This window comes from Hyaena hyaena, unplaced genomic scaffold (genome assembly GCF_003009895.1).
Source record: "Hyaena hyaena isolate Hyena2069 unplaced genomic scaffold, ASM300989v1 scaffold_138, whole genome shotgun sequence".
NCBI lineage: Eukaryota > Metazoa > Chordata > Mammalia > Carnivora > Hyaenidae > Hyaena > Hyaena hyaena.
The window spans coordinates 1,570,380-1,591,538 of record NW_024080770.1 but is presented as its reverse complement, the minus strand read 5'-3'; the positions used below and the strand labels follow the sequence as shown (position 1 = coordinate 1,591,538).

The 21,159-nt window shown below is 54.9% G+C and overlaps 2 protein-coding genes across 3 annotated transcripts in view; one reads left to right on the top strand and one right to left on the bottom strand.

Annotated features, from left to right (window-relative positions):
- Positions 1 to 12,150, bottom strand: part of DNMT3A (DNA methyltransferase 3 alpha) — a 98,743-nt gene extending 86,593 nt beyond the window's left edge. The window contains exon 1 of one of the 2 annotated variants that reach the window (XM_039238282.1): positions 12,097 to 12,150. The gene's annotated coding sequence lies outside the window, so the exon portion shown is untranslated. Of the gene's footprint in view, positions 1 to 11,514; positions 11,589 to 12,096 lie in introns of those variants that run through there. The other variant, XM_039238278.1, reaches the window with a different exon arrangement.
- On the top strand, positions 8,164 to 12,423 carry LOC120235820 (translation initiation factor IF-2-like). Its single transcript, XM_039238332.1, has 6 exons — positions 8,164 to 8,273; positions 8,565 to 8,738; positions 10,749 to 11,155; positions 11,360 to 11,556; positions 11,773 to 11,879; positions 11,970 to 12,423. The coding sequence occupies exons 1-6, from the start codon at positions 8,164 to 8,166 to the stop codon at positions 12,421 to 12,423; spliced, it is 1,449 nt and encodes a 482-aa protein (XP_039094263.1).
- Positions 12,424 to 21,159: the final 8,736 nt, after the last annotated feature.

The window sequence follows — 21,159 nt, the reverse complement described above, 5'->3', positions numbered from 1 at the left end:
AGGAATTGCCTGTGCTAGAAAACTAACAGAGCAAGAAGAGGAAAACCGCATACACTGAGTTTGCCCCTGCAAAATTAATACCAATTACAAAAACATTTATGTGAACTGCTTACCATTTACACCTAATTACCATGCAGCACAATTATGCATACCATTAAGGCCATGCCAGATTAATTATGCTGTACGTTTCATTTGATTACACCACCACACCCTCCGTCCATATATGCCCGGCTTCCAGAGGGCCATCCCCCTGACAGGCTGCACGCGCAGGTCTGTACAAACCAGAGAAACATCGCTTTCCACTCTCAAATCGATTGCAGTCCCCACCCCAAACTCTTGCCCCAGCCAGAGCCAGCCTGACACTGGTCCAGGCCTTCCCGCCTACATCACCACCACGGGAGCCCAGGCCGAGACGCCATCTTCCCACCAGAGCCTCCTCCTGGAGGCTGACCTTCAAAGGTCTCCCTGTGGCCATGGCTGATGTCACAGGGGATGATACAGGCAATGGTCACCGTGTGTGTCCGCTCCCCGTCCGCTCACTGTCCAGACAAGGTCACCCCACGCTCATCTCGCAGACCCCACCAGGGCCCTGCACCCGTGTCCCTGGCACAGGGAGCCAGCCCCGCGTGGTGTAGGGCCTCTCCCCTTCTGCTCTCCACACAGCTATGGACAGTCCTGCCCCCTCTTTATTAAAGAGAAAAGGAGGGATGCCTGGGTGGCTCCATCGGTTAAGTGTCCAACTTTGGCTCAGGTCATGATCTCATGGTGCCTGGGTTCGAGTCCCACAATGGGCTCTGTACTGACAGCCAGCTCAGAGCCTGGATCCTGCTTCGGATTCTGTGTCTCCCTCTCTCTCTGACCCTCCCCTGCTCACGCTGTCTCTCCCTCTCTCAGAAATAAAGCATTAAAAATAATTTTTTTTAAATAAATAAATAAAGAGAAAAGGAACTGACCCTAATTCCCATTTAGCCCACTAGGTGCTCTTCAAATACCGCGGGATGACCCAGGCCTGAGGAACAGGAGAGTCAATGGAACAGACATATGGACCTTCCCAGGACAGAGAACTCCTCAAAACTGACGGGGGGGCAGATGACACGGGCCTCCTGGAAGCAAAGAGCAAGAAGTAACTCAGCTGCGGACAGAGGGAAAGAAGGGGTGTGCACGTACGTGCCGCCACAACACCAGAAGGGAGCACGTGCAGCTGAATGTTAATTCTCGAACACCTGTGAGACCAACTGCATAAAGATTCTTTTAAAAGATGAGTGACATAAAACGTGTGACGAGTGACACAAAATATCCAGGGTTAGTACAAGAAGCAGTGTTTCAAACAAGCAAACACAAGCCTGTGAGGATGTCTCCACTTTGCAGATGGCAAAACTGAGGCTAAGAAGCATGGAGTGATCTGCCAAGCATGCAGCTAGGAGGTGGCAGGGCCAAGGGGAGACCCCGGTCTGTCCGGCATCGGGTCTGCTGGCCCTGGCACGATGCCACATTTCCTCTCATCTCAGTGGTGCTAACTCGGCTCACATCATTTTTCTAGAGGGACTTTGGAAACGGCCCTTCCCGTGACATGCAGAAGACTCATTTCTATTGTAAAGGAATGTTTTTGTCTGTTTCTTGTTTGCTTCTCCAAACTTCCATCCCGGGTTCATCCCCACCAGCCTACCTATAAAGGGAAGGGTGGACACCAACTTTGCAATTTGCATACCATTCTCTGAGGGTGAAGGGACTCATCCCCTGCAGCTGGGGAGCTCAGGGAAGGAGCCTAGGCCGTGAGGGTTATCTTCTGAGGGGGCTCCTGAGAAGTGCAAGGTCTGGCTCAGGCCCTCAAACATCAGTGTCTGCCAGTTTAGTTACTTCCTTCCAGAAAGTCTACAGAAGTTGCTACCAGTTACGGATGGAAATGTGCTGACCCTTGTCCCTCCCTGCGCCCCCCAGCTCCAGTCCTGTCCCCCATGGCAAACATCCGAAGGGCTCCCCCTGACTCCCGCCACCTGTACCCTCTCAGTGGCTGCCACCCCAGCCACACAGCTGGCCAGGTGACATGGCCCAGCCTCTAGCCCCACCTCCACGCCCGCACACCGCTCCCCTTCTGACTAGGCTCCCTGCCCCTCCTTCTGTCCAGTCTCTCTGCCTTGAGGCCCCTGGGTGCTCCCCCTCGGGTATAAATATGGGTGTGTTACTCCAAGCCCAACATCTACCAAAGGCTAACACCCCAGCCTTCCATGGTCCAGTTCCAGCCCCGCATCCCACCATTCCTCACATCCCTACACGTCAGAAAATGACCTTGACCCCCTGGCTAACCGCTCCCAGCCCTTTGACACTCAGCTCAAGCATCACCTTCTTTAGAACAGCGTGGTGATGAGCAGTTCATAATGTCTATAACGGTCGAATCACTATGGTGTACACCTGAAACTAAGCTAATATTATAGGTCAACTAAATTTCAATTAAAAAATTTCAAAAAGCAAAAAAACAAAAAACAAAAAACAAAAAAAAACCCAACCAAAAAAGCCTTTCCTGATTTTCTCTCCTCTCCTAATGAAACGTCTGAGCCCCTGTGGGATCCAGCGCTCTCTCCACCCACCTGTATTCTAATAATCGCCCTGCTTGGATTCACCTACTGTGGGCTTAGGGGCTGGCTCAGTCTCTCTCATCTTTGTGGCCAGTGTCTGGCCACACAGTAGGTCTTTCCTAAATGGATAGATGAACGTGACTTGAGGATCTGAAGCAAAGGACCTCCAGACAGAAAACTCAAGAGCTGCCAGGCCTGCTGAGGCGGGGCCCTGGCATCTCACTCTGCTGACTCCCAGCTCCTTGCAGCAGGCTGAGTAGACGGTGTTGACAGAAAAAAACACAGAAGCAACAGCCCTGCCCCACGGGGCTTCCCAGCTGAGCCTCCAGTACCAGGCAGGCCCTCAGGTCACCCGCAGATGGGCAGAGGGTGGGGGTGGGGGGGACCAGGCCAGAGAGAGGATGGCAATAGGCACCACCATTGTTGCTGATCATAAAACCATTAGGAACCAGTGCTGTGTCCCAGCTGCCAGGCCCGCTGCGGTCTAGAGCCTCCCACGCCTCCAGACCAGGGGACACAGCCAGCCTGCAGGCCGGCCCAGAATCCAGCAGAGAGGACACTGCCTCCTCTGGGCCCAAAGAGACTAGAGGGTGGGGGGCGTGGTGGGGGGAGAGAGAGGCCGGGGGCTTAGGGGCCCTGCGAGGTCCCTAGTGGGCATGGACTCTCACAAGATTGAAGTTAGTGCATCAAGATCAAAGGCCCAGAGAGCAGGCGGCCCGGGCCAGAGGGCTCACAGATCAACTGATGAATCCTGGTTTTCCAGGGGAGGTGACACCCCCACAGCGAGGAAGACAGACAACATCTGTAGGATCGTACAGAGCAACAACGCCTTCACAGGGGTCATCTCACCCGGTCCCCACACTCACCCTCACGCAGCCCTGTCATGACCCCGCTTAAAGAAAAGAACTCCTATCTCCTCACCAGCTCCGACGCGTCGGGGACAGTGCCAGCTGGTTTTCACAGAGTATTTCATTCGATTCGGGCAACACGGGGCCAGTGGGAGGTGGCCCTCCCTGCATCTCGCCAGACGCAAGGCCTACAGCACAGAGACATCGAGGGCCCGCGGTGAGTGAGTGGTGGCAGGGTTGAGATGCCCACTGAGGTCTGCCCGCCTCCCGCCTGCCCCGGCTCCCCTTTGCCCAGCACATCTGTCTGCTACCAGCCTGGGGCTGAGGGGCGGGGGTGTGGCAGAGGGACTCACTCAGAGGGACTCACTCTGTGCCTGCTTACATGCTTGCAGCCTGTTACCGTTATGGTATTTATCTTCCTGCCTTAATCCAGGGGCGGGGCCGAGACAAACAAGGATGCACACCCCTTCCCATGTCATGTTAAATGGGGGCAGCCTCAGAGTGGAAAGCAAATCCCAAGAGGGCACCCACGGGTGGGGGGCAGGGCTGGGGGAGGAGGCTGTGGAAGGGGAAGGTGGGTGCTGTTGCCAAGCAACAGGCAGAGGGATTTGTATCTGCCTTTGCTCACCTCTCCCCTCCATCACCGGGGCCACTGCCACCCACTCACGGGCCTGCAGATCACAGAGCTGGCCACGGCGTGAGCCCACACGCTGGGGGAGTTCTCCAGAGCCCCTTCCATCCCTTTTGGGGGCCTCCTGAAGCCCTATCTGGTCCTCCCTGTGCTGCTTCCCACGCTGTCCATGCTATGCCAGGGCTTGCTCACCTGAGCTCCATACTGGGACCAGGCCACAGTTATACCCCCAGTTCCCAGGGGACCACTTGGGCCACAACAAGCACCAGATTGAAGCCTTCTGTGAAGATCTTCAACAATTTGCTTCCCATCCTGGGTGAACTGAGAGTTCTAGTCACCGCCCTAGAAAGCTAGTGTGGTCCCCTGGCCCTGGCATGGACCAGCTGCCTATTTTCCACTCTCACCCAATCCCTATTAGCCCAGGCCTTTGTGTCTGCACAAATATTGTGTCTGCAATATTTCTTCCGGCAACCTTTCCAGAAAAGACAGGTACCTGAGTGGCTCTATCCTTTGCCGTCAGCCTCCAAGCTCGTATCTTATCCACCATTACCAAAAAAAAAAAAAAAGCCATCCTTCAGCTCTTGCAGGACTCAATTTTTTTCATATTCTTATCCAGAAGCTTTCAAAAGTGTGGTTTTATTTATTTTTGTTGTTGTCATTAAGAAAGCAACACATGTGCGTTTACATTTTTCCAAAGATTACAAAAACGTACAAAGTATATAAAGTAAAAAGGCAAAGTCGTTGCTGACAGGTCTGCCGTGTGTCTTTCCAGAACAACTTTTTCTGTCCGTGTACACTTGTATTTATTTTAAAGGATTTTGCAAAAACAAGAGCACGTTCCGCATCTTGCGTTCGTGGGTAACCCAACACTGTATCATGGACATTGAACACATCAGAGTAGCCATGCTACTGCCTCATTTAAAGGCTTAGGAAAATCTAAATAGATTCCTCTTTATCCACAAATGTATTTTTGGGATTTCTAAAGTTAATCACACAGGACCATTCCCTCTAGAAGCCCCTGTCCAACGGGCGCTGTTTGTTGGAGTGTAGCAGAACTCCACTGCCAGGTGCAGCCTGTGTGGCCTCCCCTCCCCCCACCCAGGATCCTCTGGGGACCGTCTAGGGGAGGCAGACTTCCAGAGCCCCAAGCCCAAGCATTCCCAAACATTCACTGTGACATGGCCCATGCCCCATCCAGGGCTCTGTAAGCCACAGATCTGACCCCATTGTCCCACTGTGTCCCCTCTGAGCATCTTTTCACCTGTTCAAGTAAGGACCACCGGAACACAGGGATCTGGGTGGTCTATTAGGTCCAGAACATCTGCACCAAACTCACATCCAGCCACACAGCACAGGAGGCAGAGTACTAGACTAAGAGTCAGGACATCTGAGTTCTGACCTTGCGCTTCCTAGTTGAGATGGTCCTCCGTCCCCTCGGTGTACCCAGACAGGGCAGCTAAAAACTGGCTCAGAATAAAAATGACCTTGACATTTGAAACGGAAGCAGAGAGGAAAGATCAATAGGGATGACAGTGAGCAGGGCCATGACCGCAGGAAAGAGAAAATAGGAAACTGGTTATAGAAGTAAATAAGGCTGGGAAGCCTTAGGGGTCAGAGGGGACCGCAGCAGGATGGGAGTGGACAATGCCAAGCTATGGCTGAAAAAAAAAAAAATTCCACTCCCTACTGGGATGCAGTTAGGAAAGCCCCAGACGTCTGCACCTCCTCCCCCTGTCGCTGTCCTCCAGACAGGCCTGGCCTGGATGTGATCAGCAAGGGAGATGTGGCCTGGAGGGCCCTGAGCACTGGCTGTCCTTGCTGGGGGCTGCCAGACACCTGTAGCCACGCCCAGGTCGCCCCCAGCTGGGGGCTTTGGGCTCAGCTCAGTGGCATGCAGGGGAGGGAGCCTGGTCGGAAGGGCAGAGTCAGCTTCTGCTGCCCCCATCTCCCTCCTACTGGCAGTCCCTTGCAGGAATGTTCTGGAGGCTGGAGCACCTCAGCCTGGGTTAGGGGAAGCCATGGGAGGCCAAACAAGGGACCCTCCTCCTCCCCATTCATACCATGGTTGCTGTCACTGGCATGTGATCCTTACCCTGACTGGTGTTTCCCTTCATGGCCGCAGCCCCCTGGGGTTGGGGTGATTTAAATATGTTCTGTTTCCCTCTGAGTCTGAGCTCTTAAGCTCTAGTCTATGGAATATAAAGGAATTAAGAGCCTATAGCAACTGAGATCAGCTGGGCCCTTCCCTGCCCTCCCTTCCGTCCCTGTCTTCTCCCCACCCCACCCTGCAAAGCCACTACAAGCAGGGCAGTTCAAAGCCATTGTCCACAGGCCACGCAGGCGTTAGAGCACAGGGGCCGCTCTCCCCAAACCAATGTGGGGCCTCAGCCTGGCCCCCCACACACCGGAGGCCCCACCCCACACCCCAGGGGCTTTTCTACACTCCAGCCACCCCCCACCCCCTACAGCCTGGCTTCCTCCCCTCAGTCTGGAAGCCCCACCTCGGTGCTTTGAGGCCCATCTCAGGTGCCACCCTCAGGAAGCCTTCCCGGATCCCCTCAGTTGGTTGTGACCTCACCGTCCTTTGAGCACTTTATTTCTCCCTCTCCTGTGACCTGGGGTCTGCGGTCATTAATTAATTGGGCTCATCGTAGACTCACTCTGTGTTTCCTCAGATCCCAGCGCAGGCCCCTGCCCACGGGAAATGCTCAGCAAGCAAACATGGGGCACTGGAGACGTGATCAGAATAAAGCCCGGAACTAGGGCGTGAAGGCTTGGAGGTGGGCACAAGGACAACCTGTTGACAATGTGACCTGTCCCACTCGGAACAGACAGCTAAGTGGCACTGAGGGGCCTCCACCTCTGAAGCTTATCCAATCAGAATTGGCGCTTTCCTCCTTTGTCCAAGGTTTTGCAAAAGAGGCAAAAGAGGAGGGCGGACAAGGCTTCGGCGAGCACTTCCGCGCTTCCGCGCGGCGCGGGTCCACCCGAGCTGCCCACGTGATGAAGACAGGCACAGCCGCCTCCCGCTGAGCCCGGACACTTGGCTGAGGGCACAGGGCACAGTCTCTCCTGGAATCCTCGCAACAACCTTGGTGAGAGCCTAGTCTCATTTCCATGTTACAGGTGAGGAAACTGAGGCACAGGGAAATTAAGTTAACTGCCCCAGATCTCACGGCAGAGAAGCATCTGACTCCGGGGGCCTCACTCCAGCTGCCTCGAAACAAGCTCATGTCTAAGCAAGTCAAGTCATATCTCACCCCCTGCGGCTGCACACTGTGGACACAGAAGTACACACAGACACACGTGCACCCCACCCTCTCTTACCCAGAACACGCAGCCAAGTGGAGGCAGGCTTGAACACACACACACACACACACACACACACACACACACATCTATGACACTTCATGGGTCTCAAATTTGTGTGTGTGTGTGTGTGTGTGTGTGTGGTTTTTTGGTTTTTTTTGTTTTTTTAGGGAAAAACAGTTAAAGAGAGAAAGGACTATAAGCCAGCCCTTACGATTTGCAGGGAACTGAATCTGGCACCTTAGTTTACCATGAAAGCCCCCAGGAGTGGCAAAGCACAGGCCCATAGGGATGCCCAGCCTCAAAGGGCAGGTGGAGGCTCCTGACGGACTCCACTGTTAGATACCAAAATGGAAGTGGAAACAATTCCCAAGGGCTCCGGACACCGAGTCAGGGACCCTAGGCTCCCACAGGCAGCAGGAAGTGACGAGTGAAGGAGCCACGTGACAGGCCAGGCACACTATTGGCTCTTCTGCCCTCAGGCTCTGGGTAGCACTTCCAACCCCAGCCCCCAACTGGCTCTAAGTGTTCTCAGAGCTTAAAGTTCTCTTTCAACCCTAAACTGTAAGGCCTGGATTCTAATGGTAACATTTTTGGGCCCAAGGATGGGGAGTGAGTGGTCTAGTCTTAATTTACCCATTTAGGAGCCAGTGAGACCAATCTGAGGAATCTCTGTGCTTCCCGACAAACGCAGCCTTGCCTGGCCACCACTAGGGAGGGGGACAGGGGCCAAAACCACAGATGGGTGAGCAAGCTCCCCCGCCATTCAGCAGACACCGCTGGAGGCCCCACTGAACGTTTGATGGGGCCCAGAGGCAGCCAAGTCAAGGTCCTTGCCTGTGGAGACCACAGGCTTACGGGAGAGACCGTCACACAGGGCAGCAGCCCCGGAGAGCTGGAGCGGGGCACAGTGTAAGTTCCCCAGGGGCCAGGCCACCCTGGGCAAGTGTTCTGTAAGTCCTGTCTCCCTTGTGGCTTTTTTCAGAGGACCACCAGCAGTGATGTGTGTGACTGTGATAGGACAATACCCACAAGGGACTCAAGAGCATATCGTGAATTGCACTTGGCCGGGGGGGGGGGGACCACAGAGATTATGTACGCACACAGATTTACACGTAAATCACACATGTGTGAAGGTTTAACTGGAGGCTGTATTTTTACAGCCTCTGTGGAGTCACCTGTGACAAACCTGTCTCCCTGCAGGGCCCCCACCCTTCGCGCCACCTCCTCCTTTCAAAGGCCCCTCCCCCAGGAGGCCTTGCTCTCTCAGACCTCCTCTCCTTGGGAGCCTTTCCGGATTACCCGCAGCCGGCCTTACCGCCCGCCTTACAGCCCGGCCCGGGTGGTGAAAACAGACCACCCCGCCCCCATTCCTGGGTCTGAAATTCCACCACTAGAATCAGAGCCATAGAATTTCAAAGTTGGAATGGACCTCCAAGCTCCAGTCCAACCCCCACCCCACAGAGGAATCCTGTCCGCAGACACCCTGACAGATGGCCACAGTCAGGTCGTCCTCTCCACTGCTGGGGGGGGGCGGGGGGAGCAGTCCTTGCACTGTGCACCGACACTCGGCAAATCTAGAAGGAATTCACCTTTCTAAGGCCAGCCTCCTTCTGCAGCCCACCACGCCGGGGATGGAAAACCTGGAGAGCCCGGGTCAGCCTGAGCTGGGAGCCGCGCATTTGAGGAGTAGCTGCAGACAGGCACCAAACAGCTGGACAAGAGCGCAGAGAGGGAGCCGGGCCCGAAGAAGTGGGGCCCGGGAAGGGAGGGAGGCGCACAGGTGCCAGACCTGCCGCACAAGTTTAGGGGCCCCTGCCTGGGTGCAGCGCGTGCACACACATGTGCACACACGCATACCCGCACTTTCACACAGTTGCCTGTCAAACAGCCCAGCCAGGGGCTTAGCGGGACCTGGAGGCCGCGCGGGACCACCTTACCCCAGAAACCTGGCAGGGACGCCCTCCCTCTGCCAACGCAAGCCCCCAAACCCAGGAGGCTCATTCAACCGCCGGAAGACCGCCCCCGCCAGCAGGGAGGACAGCCCAAAGAGGGTCCCTCCGCCTGACAGCTGGGCTCCCCAAATCCCACAGGCCAGTCCTAACACTCCAGCAACGCCTGAGGAAAAAGCTTCCCTGGCTGCAGCTGTCACATCTGCCTGGAAGGGAGGAGGCACAGCAGAGCAGCACCTGATCCCAGGATCCCTTCGCAGCCCGCCAGCCCGGGAGGCCGGAGGCCGGTTCAGCCGCTGGCAAGCCCAGGGTGAAACATGAAGACTGAACAGGCCCCCAGGGATGCTGATGGCAGTCTCTGGGCACGGAGGCGAGGGGGCAAGCTGGGTCACAGGGCAGAGGGCGCTTCTCGCCCAGGCCCCGGGCCCTGCCGGTTTGGGAGGGGGCTCGTGGCGTGGCTCTGGGGCCCCGGCCCTCCCTCCCTCGCCCTGGGCCGGAGCTGCCCAGCTGGGTGCTGGACGCCATCTTGGGTCAAGGTGCAGCCACAGGGGGCTCCCCTCAGGAGCGGGGGTGGGGGTGGGGTAAGAAAGCCCCTGAGACTCGGCGGGCCCCCCGCCCCCCTTCCAGGGCAGCAACACCTACTCAACTGGCTTTGCAGTGGAGAGGTGGAAGGACGCTGGGGATGGAGAGAAAAGTGGGAAATCACAGAGGGGGGAGTGAGGGAAGTGGGTGCCCCCAAGAAGGGAGGTTCCAGGAAAGCGAAATGCAGTTTGGCAGCCCGAGGGCCGTGGGCCCCAGCGATGGGGGGCTGGGGGAGGCCGGGGGCGGGCCCTGGACCCAAGCCAGCTCGGTCCGCGCAGAGGGGGAGGGAGGGCAGGGCGGCCTGGGGGAGGGGAGCCGGGGTGAGGGCGGGACACCGACCGCGGCCGCCTGCGGCTCCGAAGCTCGGGGTCTCCCGGGTCGCGGGGCCGAAGACCCCGCTCTGCAGCCTCTGCGAGGCCTCGTCCTTCACTGTGCAGATGCGAAGCTTTCAAGGACACGTCTGCACCGGCCCAGCGGGGGTGCGTGTGCGTGAGTGTGTCCGCGTGCGTGTGAGTGTGTGCGACTGGGGGTGCTGCTGCAGGGGGCGACCCTGGGCGCCCCCACCCGCGCCGCTCCCGGCCCCGGCCCGCAGCTCCCATCCCCGCGTTTTCCGGCCCCCGCGGCCCGGGCCCGGGATCTTCGCCCGCCCCCGCCCCGCCCCCACACTGCGGCGCCGCCGCCACCGCCACCGCCGCCGCCGCCGCCGCCACCGCCGCCGCCGCCCCGGCTCCCACGGCCCGCGGCGGGGGCAGGGAGGAGCCAGGCACGACGTCCCCCCCGCGCGCAGCGCGGCCCTCCGCGGGGAGGTGTGCCCCCCAAGTGGCACTCTCCCCACCCCCGCCGCCCCTCCCAGATCCGCTGGCACCCCGCACCCCCAGCCACAGGTGGCCGGAGGAGGATCGGAGCGCAGCGCTTCTCGGCCCGGCCTCCGGATCACCCCTCGGCCCGCCCCCGGGGGCCTCCCGGGTCCCCCGCCCCGCCGGGCCGAGGAGGGCCGGGAGCCGGGGGGAGGGGCGGGGGGCCGGGTCGTGCCAGGCTGCCATTTTCTGCCGCCGCCGCGGAGCCTGCGCGGGGCCCGGCCCCCGCCCCCTCCCCCGCTCCCTGCGGGCCGCGCCGGGAGCCGATCATTCCGGGTCGGGGTCCGCGCCCTCCAGCGCCCCGGCCGCAGGCCCCAGGCGGGGCCCCGGGGCGGGGGCAGGGCCCGGAAGGCGGAGGCGGCCAGGCCGGGGCCCCTGCGGCAGCGCCGAGCCGGGCACCACGGCTGAGGCCGGCGGTGGAGGGGGCCCCCCGCGGCATTGTATAGACTTGAACTTGAGCCCGGAGCCGGGCGGGGGCGGGGAGGGGGCTCCGCGCCGGGAGCGGGCGGGACGGGAGGGGGCGCCTGCCGAGCCCGCGGGGACATAAACAAACCCTCAAATCCCCCGCGCCGCCCTGGCCAGCCCGGCCCGCGGTCCCCGCCCGCAGCCCTGGCCCCGCGAGCGCCCGGCGCCGAGTTGCAGGGGTCCGGGAGCGTGCCCAGAGCCGGGCACTGCCCGCCGCCGTGCCCCCCGCCCGGCCTCCCCTCCTCTCCGCCCGCCTCCGGGCCGGCCTCCCGGGCCGCCAGAAGCGGCGCTCATTACCGTGTGGCCGGTGGGGTCGGGCCGGCCCGGCTGCGCGCCCTGGTGCCGCGGCGCCGCGTCCCGGCTCGTCCTCTGCTCTCGCCGCCGCCGCCGCCGCCCGCGCTCCCTCCCTCCCTCCCGGCCCGCCTGCCTCGCTCGCTCCCTCCCTCCGCTCTCGCTGTCGCGCTCCCTCTCTCCGCCTCCTCTGCCGGGTCCCCCCCCTCCCACCCCTTCTCTCCGCCTTCCTCCTTCCCTCCCTCCGGCCGCCCGCGGGCCCAGGCCTCCGCCCGCTGCTCGCCCCCCGCGGCCGCGCTGGCCCCGGCCCCGGCGCTGCGGAGCCGGCCCGGGAGGCAGCGCCGACTGGGGGGCCCCGGGGCGCCGCGGCGGTAGCGGCCTGGGCGCGCGGCCGGTCCTAGCGCCCTCGGCCCGACTTCCCGGCCTCTGCGGCCCCGCCGGGGGTCCCCGCACGCTACAAGACGGAGGGCCGGACCCCCGCAGCGCCCCGACCCTGCGCTGGGCCTGGGCACCTCGCCTCCGCCGCGCTCCGGGCCACTCCGCCGGGGGCCTTGCTGCAGCCCTCCCCCCCGCGGGGTGCCCCGCTACCTGGCGCTGCCTCTGCGCTGGGTCCCCGCATCCAGCACTGGCCGCAGGGACAGCGGCCCCTCCTCTCCCTGGGCCGGTGTCAGTGCCTCCCCCCAGCAGCCCGTGGAGCCCCCGGCGGCCTTCACCCTGCAGTTCTCCCGACCTCCACCAGAGCCCACTGCACTCTGCCTGCCTCAGCACTGGGGCTGGGGACAGCAGCGCCGGCCCATCAGCACAGCAATCCCCACCCGACCCGCCACCCCCGCCAGGTGCCGCCGCCGCCGAGTGGAGGCCAGACCACTCAACAGGGCCAAGGTCGGGGGGCCAGGTCCATCCAGGCCGCCCTAAAGACTCGGACACCTCTGTAGGATGAGTTCCCTTAAAGGGAGTGAGCTCCCCGTACCTTGACGCGTCCAAGTAGAGTTGAGTGCCCTCGATTGGACAGTGGAAGACTGAAAGACTTCGTGGGGTGGGAGGTTGAACTAAATGACATTGAAGATCCCTTCCAGCTCTAAGATTCTGTACACACCTACACTCCACCCTCACGCTTACTCACCCCTTCCCTGCGGGGGTTGTTCTCATTTCCCAGAGAGTTCTCCGGGCTCCAGGTTTCTGACTTGGGGCATCTCTGTCTACTTCCGTCAGCACAGCCACCCTCTGCTCATCGCTACCTCTAAGGCTTGGTGCTGGGCCCCCCAGACTGGCTCTCCACTTCTGCTCGTACCTCCACCAGCCCCTCCCACTGTGCACCCCCAACCCACTTAGCACTTCAGCTACATGGCAGTGCCCTGAGCTCCCTGAGCCAGGGCATGGAGTGCTCCCTTCCCCAGGCAACCACCTTCCCACTTGTGGGCAGGGGCTACTGAAGATGAGCACTCAGGCCCTCGCTGCTGAAACCAGGCCCCCTCTTCCCTTCTCTCCAACCAGCTTCACCCCGTTGAGGGCGCAGCAACAGATAGTTACCTAAGTCTTTGAGACACAGAGCTGAACTTTCATCCAAAAGGTTTTCCTTCTGGAAGCTCTGTAGTACTTCTAGATCCTGCAGACTTATCCCCCCCACACACACACACTCCCCAGCCTCAAGGTCAGAGGCCACTCTCCACACAATTGTCCTGGCCTCACTCAAGTGCGCCCCAATCCCCCCCCCACCATGTCACTGACAGCAGGCCCTACATGCCCAGACTCCACCTGGCCAGTTCCAGAAACCTGTGCTGGTTCTTGCATGAGGATGGGAACCACGGCTGTAGCCCAGCACTTGGCGCCTAGTAGGTTCTCAACAAACAGCGGTTGAATGAATGCACACATTGAAGGTTCCTTGCCACTTGGCTTTCCACGTCAAGGTGGGCATCCACAAATACTCTAAAGCTTGGCCAAGGGGAAAACCATGCTTAGAAAGATGGCTGCCATACCTCTCCCTTCCTCAAAGGCTTATATAATAGTGCCCCCAAATACTGACTGCTTACCGAGTGTGTCCTGTATACCAGGCACCAGACTTGGCACATTTCCCTTAGTCTTTGCCAACTCCATGTGGTAGTTTATATTATCCTCACTCTATGAATGAAGAAACTGAGGCTTAGCCAAAGCCATGCAGTCAGGAAGCCGCAGAATCAGGATTCAAAGTCTGGTTCATCTGACTCAGATCACCACACCATATTTTTAAAAAAATTAAAGTTACTCTTAGCAAGCTGAAATCCTCAGGATCAAGATGGGTAACTATAAGTTTCTACTGGGTAGAACTATTCATGATGAAATCATCGGGAGCCCATGATATGTGTGACCTTGGATATCTGTGTTGCGGGGGTCAAGAGGCCCAAGTTGACTATGTTAGAAGGGGTTTGTGTCCAGTAGCAACCATGTGGCTACAGGGTTGGCTCCAGAGCATGGCCTTGATGTCTTTGGCATGAGAAGGACCCCCCATGTGGTCCCAAGAAGAGGTATATCAGTGCCGGCGAACCCTACTGGTCCTGAGCACACGTGACACCAGGGCTAGCTCAGACTGATTTAGCCTTTGGGCTCCTATACCCCTCACTTCTGTCCCTTCCATTGTGGCCTGCAGAACCCTGGTTGATCCTAGATTATCCGGGGCGACGGGCAGCATTGGTCAGGACATGCTAGGTTATCCTGCAATAACGAACAACCCCAAGTTTTGGTGACTTAAAATCACAGAAGTTCTGTGGAAAACAGTATGGTGGTTCCTCACAAAAATTAAAACCCAGAATTACCATATGATCCAGAAAGTCCTCTTCTGTGAAAGCAGAGACTCTTAGAGACATTTGTACAGCCATGTTCATAGCAACCTTATTTCCAGTCGCCAAAAGGTGAAGATGTTCATGAATAGGTAAGTAAATGTAGCATATACATACAGGGGAATATTATTCAGCCTTAAAAAGGAAGGAGATTCTGATACCTGCTACAACATGGACAAACTATGGAGACATTATGCTAAGTGAAGTAAGTCAGACACCAAAGGGCAAAAACTGTGTGATTCCACTTACATGAGGTACATAGGGTGGTCAAGTTCATAGAGACAAAGTAGAACACGAGTTGCCAGGAAGTGGGGCCGGGGGGGGTGGGAGGGGCCGGTGAGGAGGAGTGGGAAGTTAGTGTTTAGTCGGGACAGAGCTTCAGTTTGGGAAGATAAAAGGGTGCTGGAGATGGATGGTGGTGACAGTGAAGGTACTTAATGCCTCTGAACTATACACTTAAAAACAGTTCAAATGAGGGGTGCCTGGGTGGCTTAGTTGGTTAAGCGTCCAACTTTCGCTTAGGTCATGATCTCACGGTTCGTGGGTTCGAGCCCCGCGTCGGGCTCTGTGCTGACTGCCAGCTCAGAGCCTGGAGCCTGTTTCGGTCTGTGACTCCCTCTCTCTCTGACCCTCCCCTGCTCACGCTGTCTCTCTCTCTGTCTCCTAGAAATAAATAAACATTAAAAAAAAAAAAAGTTCAAATGGCAATTTTATGTTGTACGTATTTTACCACAATAAAAAACTTGAACATGGTACAACTATAAATTAAATCTATTAAATATATTATTTAAAAAACCCATAATGTTTCTCTTCCTGTTGCTGTTATGTGTCTGTGGCAAGTCTGCAGAAGGGTAGAGCTCATGGAATATTCTGGGACCCTGTCTGGGAAGAGAGTCACCATCTCAAGGAGAGCGCTGGAGAGTGTCATGCTGACAATAGCCATTTGTCACTCATTAGCTGGAAACAGTCATATGGCTCCATTCAACTATTAGGATCCAGGACCTTAAAGCAGGGAGAACCAGATGTATTTAGCACCAGCACCAATGACTACCACAGGGGCCCTTCCAACTCCTTCACTGAAAACGTTCCTCTAGCATCTTCCACCCAGGGACTCTCGAGGGAGAGACTCAGTTCCCACACATCTGACTCAGACGAGAGTCTACCCTCGGCCGGCACCCCACTAGGCCTTATGTCCTCCACACAAGTTGGCTTCTGAAACCATTTCACCTGCCTTTGCAGCCCCTCCTCCTTAATGTCCAGACCTGGCTCACCTTCCATCCTGCTTGGTGATCTCAACCCCACAGTGACTCACCACTTGGGCCATCTTAATATTCACTGCTTGTCACACCCACCAGGAGAGCCACATCATGGATTGCTATCCACGTAGGTTCTTCATCTATAGCAAATGGTGATACTTCCACCTACCTTCCATGTGGGTTGTTATATTAGTCAAGACTCTCAGTCACACGGGACAGAATCCCAGCCTAAACTGGCTTCAACAGAGGGATTCAGTAGTTTAGAGTTGAGACGATTGGGAAGTCCAGGATTGGAGATTCAGGACGAGGTAAATCCAGGGTCTCAAATGCTAGCTCCAGACCTCACTGTCTCCATCACTCTTGTCTGCTCCCCACTGTGTTGGCACTTTCTCTCCTCCTTGAAACAGACTCCAAGATGGCAGCCAGCAGCTCAGGTGTACATTCTCTCAGCTTAGATTCCCAGGGGAAGGGGCGCCTGGGTGGCTCAGTCAGTTAAGCATCTGACTTTGGCTCAGGTCATGATCTCATGGTTGGTGGGTTCAAGCCCTGCGTCAGGCTCTGTGCTGACAGCTCAGAGCTTGGAGCCTGCTTCGGATTCTGTGTCTCCCTCTCTCTCTGCCCCTCCCCTGCTCACACTGCCCCTCTCTCTTTCTCTCTCTCTCTCGGAAATAAATAAAACATTAAAAAATTAAAAAAAAAAAAAAAGAATCCCAGGGGAAGAACATTGTTTTCCCCCAGGAAGCCCCCAAATATGAAGTTCCACGTCCTTTAGCAACGACCCCTCCCCCACATGGAGCCTCAAGGTCTGAGACATATAATTGTCCCATTTTGTTTTTCATTGTCACCCTCACTAAAGGTGTCGTCCCTAGCAGAAAAGTTCCAAGGGTTACTTCAGTTGTTCTGAAGCTGGGCTTGATCACAAGCCCACCCTGACCCCAACTCCACAGCCAGGAGAGTAGCATAGATCACATGTCCACCCCCATCGGTGAGGACAGGCGGTGGCACCGGGGCTGACAGATCCAACCAGCACCCCAGGGAGTAGGAGCAGTGCTGTTCCCCAAAGCAAGGGGCGCTGGACAGACACACTGCGCGTCCCCCCCCATCGCTGCCCAGTGTCCGTGTGTACCTTCTTTCCCCATGGAAGCACTTGCCGAACGTTCCGCCTACCTGACAGGGGCGGTGGTTGACATTGCAGAGGTACTACGTGCCACCGACTTGTGCATTTTTAAATGATTGATGGCATGTGAATTTCACCTCAATAAAAAAGACATTTTTTAAAATGTTCCTACTAAAATGAAGAGACCATGCCATCTACAACTAAAAATGCACTTGATCTTCCTAAAGGCAGATAATCCAAGTCATGACCAGCTCTAAAATCAGGATCTCTGAGTAATGCGCGTTTCTCTCAATGAGGTTTGGGTGTGGCTTCTTTTCTATAACGGTGGCTAAATTACAAATTTAACCACCCCAAACACCAAAGCTATGATGGCGGACAGAAAACAGATTATCCACGGTAAGGACTGACTTTGCAAGAGAAGGGAAAGAGCCTTTAGCGGTTGCCAGACTGTGGCCTCCACCACTTGCTGCTGGCTGGTCTGCCGGGACTCACTTCTCCACAGTGGATCCAGGTGCAGGTCCGGGAGAGTCTCCCGGCTTCACTCTCCTCCATGGCTGTGCAGACAGGGAAGAAGTCTCTTTGGGCGGGGGGGGGGGGCAGCTTTCCTCTTAGTCCTGGCTTCCTGGGGATTCCTTCCGAGCTTGAGCATCCCTGGATCTGGGAAGTTGAGATCACTTCCGTAAAGCCCCAGCCAGTGGCCAGCCCGCTCATTTTCAGGGAACTCCACGGACCAGCCACGCCCCCGCCAAAGACCTAAAGCACCGGGTGGACCACTCTGCTAGCTCCCCACGGAAGTTGTTAAGCATAAATACAAAGACTGGATAGGAAAGTGCGTCGTAACCCTTAGAATGTCATCATTCTTATTCACAGAGAAAATCAGAAGGACACAAATTCATTTGGTGTGGTTTTATGTGTGCACCACACAGTCCTTTTATTTGGGTCTCTTATCATCTTATTGGATTTCCCACAGCAACTGTCATAAATCTCCCCCATTTCTAGATGCTGGCTCAGCCCCCCTCCCCCAAGAGATGCCTCAGCCTCTACCTCTCACCCCAGCATAGAGCCTCACACTGTGTGTTGACAAATATAGAAATAAATACGGAAGTAAAATGCATGTCTGTATATATATATATATATATATATATATACACATACATATATATATACATGTCTGTACGTGTATCTATCAATATATTCCCTTCTTATGCCCACTGAGAGCGCCTACAAGTAATAAAACCTCCATAGCAATGAGCACACCTCAAGCCCAGACCTCAGTCTCTAAACACCATTCTTTACAAAAGGGAATGAACCTTTTTGGAGAAATGGCAGATTCCAGAGATGGGTCAAGCGAGGAACAAGATGGGCCCAGAACACGTCACAGTTAAGAGAAAGGAAGTACTCACAGAATCATGGAATACAAGGGAGGGACTCCCGCTGGCAAGATATGGGAAATTTTGAGCATCTGAATCAATAATGATACCAACACTGAATAAAATAGGAATCTATGAGTCCACACTGCTGGAAATAAATGAATAAATTGCAAGTTTAATGAAGAACGAGGTATTTACATAGTCTCAAAGTACTTCCCAACAAAATACTGATGAAGTACAAAGGGAAAAAGAGTGACTTTACAATGGAAAAACCTGAAACACATCCCTTTAATCAAGTGATTAAAGTTAACATCATCAGTAATGAGCCAAACTGAAATGGTATACCACCTAACAGGATGCCGTGAGAACAACAGGGCACCATTTCTCTTGATATTCCAACCCAAGAGGCCTCACCTGAATCTAATCTTGAGGAAACATCAGACAAGTCTTATCTCAATCCATTGGGCTGTGATGACAAAGTATCATAGGTTGGTGGCTTGTAAACAGCACACATTCACTTCTTACAGTTCTGGGGTCTGAAAAATCCAAGATCATCACACCAGCAGATTCGATGTTTGGTGAGGGCTTCCTCGTTCTTAGACAGCCATCTTTTCTCTGTGTCCTCACATGGTGGAAAGGACAAGTAAGCACTCTGGGGGCTTTTTTTATGTGGGCTCTAATCCAAGTCATGAGCGTACCACCTCCTAATTCCATCACCACGGGGGTTAGATTTCAACGTATCAATTAAAAAAAAAATTTTTTTTTTAACATTTATTTATTTTTGAGACGGAGAGAGGCAGAGCACGAGCTGGGGAGGGGCAGAGAGAGAGGGAGACACAGAATCTGAAACAGGCTCCAGGCTCTGAGCTGTCAGCACAGAGCCCGATGCGGGGCTCGAACCCATGGACCACGAGATCATGACCTGAGTCGAAGTCGGACGCTTAACCGACTGAGACACCCAGATGCCCCACAACGTATGAATTTTGAGAGGACACAAACATCAGACCCTAGCAAATCCAAAACAAGGGATCTTCTGCAAAATAACTGACTTGTATTTTTCAAGAATATCAAGGTCACAAAAGTCAATGAAAGATTAAGGAGCTATTCCAGATCGAAGGAAACTAAAGACACGATAAGTGAATATGTGCATTCTGGGTCCAATCTTTTTGCTATAAAGGACATTTTTGGAACAACAGGAGAAAGTTGAATGGAGTCTGTGGGTAGTTGGTAGTAATGGGTCAATAATATTTTCCTGATTTTGATGTTTATCTATAGTTAATTGTGAAAGAGAATGTCCTTATTTGAAAAAAATATATACTACAGTTTTTTGGAGGTTGTTGGACATCATGTTGACACATTCTTTTTTTTTTTAATGTCTATTTTATTTTTGAGATGGAGCTTGAGTGGGGTAGGGGCAGGAAGAGAGGGAATCACAGAATCTGAAGCAGGCTCCAGGCTCTGAGCCGACAGCCGACATGGGGCTCGAACCCATGGACTGCGAGATCATGACCTAAGCTGACGTCGGCCGCCCAACTGACTGAGCCACCCAGGCGCCCCTGACACATTCATAAAAAGTTTAGAAAAAACTAAGTTCTTTTACTGTATTTGCATCTTTTCTGCAAGCTTAAGATGCTTTTGTTATTTATTTTTCATACAATTTTCAGAAAAGATTTTATTTTTAAATAATCTCTCCGCCCAATGTGGGGCTTGAACTTAACAACCCCGAGATCAAGAGTCGCATGATCTACCGAGTGGACCAGCCAGGTGCCCCAGTTTAAGACTGCTTTTAAACAAAAAGTTTTAAAAAATCACCCCCAGGGGTTGTAGCATTTTGCCTTCCCGCCATGAACATGTATGAGAAAGCACGTTGCCAGTTGAGAATCACCACATATTGTGCTTTGCATTTCTCTCATTTTGAGGAGGTTGACCATCTTCTCGTATGTTTAAGGACCCTTTGCACTTATGCAGTGAGAACTATCAGTTTATTTTTGACCATTTTTCTTTCAGGCGGTGGGTCTCTTTCTTCTTGTTTTTTTTTTTTTTGTTTTGTTTTGTTTTGTTTTTTGACCTCTCCAGAAATCAAGGAGGTCATCCCTTTGACTGTGACATAAGCCAACAATTATGTTTGTGCTGTTTATTCGGTGCCTAGCATCGTGCCAAGGAGCTTGGTGAGGCGCTCTCTGCCTGAGAGGAGCTGTCACATCACGAAATCCAGAACCAACGTTAGCCAGTTAATCATGAGCCTAATGGCCGAGCTCAAACAAGGAGGGATTGAGGCTGTGATGAGGAATCGGGACCTGAGCCAGAGCTGAAGGGCAGTTGGGATTAGGTAGGTGAGGGCATCAGGGCCAGGAGGGCACTATTTGGGGAGGTACACGGAGGTCAAGAACGTGATGTCCGGGGCCCCACTCCCCGTCTCCCTCTGCTGCTGGCCTGCACCCTCGGACTTGGTCATGCTGCCTTATAGAACTTTCCTTACTCTTCCGCAGCCTCCCCTCACATTTCACTGCTCCTCCAAAGGGAAGAGGTGAGGAGCTACCTGCTAACAGGATCTCATGGGCTTGGGGAGCAGCTGAGCAAACCCACAGCCCACCTGGCTCTCTGTGGGGCGTGTAATTCAATGTCAAGATAAAAGACCAGACACCTGTGTTTGTGTCACTGCTTTTCAGATGCAAATGTTTTTGTGATTTTTTTTTCATTCATATTCTTTTATTAGTAATGTACCTTCCAGGCTTTAAGATGAGTTCCATGCAACTCAATAAAAGGGATATTTTTTTTGGAGATTTAAAAAAATGTTTTTAATGTTTTTATTTTATTTTTGAGAGAGAGAAAGAGAAAGAGAGAGAGAGAATGTGTGTGTGTGTGTGTGTGTGTGTATGTGTATGAGAGAGAGCAGGGAGGGGCAGAGAGGGAGGGAGACACAGAATCCAAAGCAGGCTCTAGTTGTCAGCATAGAGCCTGATGTGGGGCTCGAACTCACCAACTGCAAGATCATGACCTGAGCTGAAGTTGGACGCTTAACTAACTGAGCCACCCAGGGACCCCATGTAGATTTTTTTTTAATGTTTATTTTTGAAAGAGAGAGAGAGAAAGAA

Coding starts and splice junctions, on each gene's coding strand:
- LOC120235820 (XM_039238332.1), top strand. CDS start 8,164: ATGGGGCCCAGAGGCAGCCAAGTCAAGGTCCTTGCCTGTGGAGACCAC. Junction 11,557..11,772: donor CGGCCCGGCTGCGCGCCCTG/GTGCCGCGGCGC, acceptor CCGCGGGCCCAG/GCCTCCGCCCGCTGCTCGCC. Junction 11,880..11,969: donor GGCCCCGGGGCGCCGCGGCG/GTAGCGGCCTGG, acceptor GCACGCTACAAG/ACGGAGGGCCGGACCCCCGC.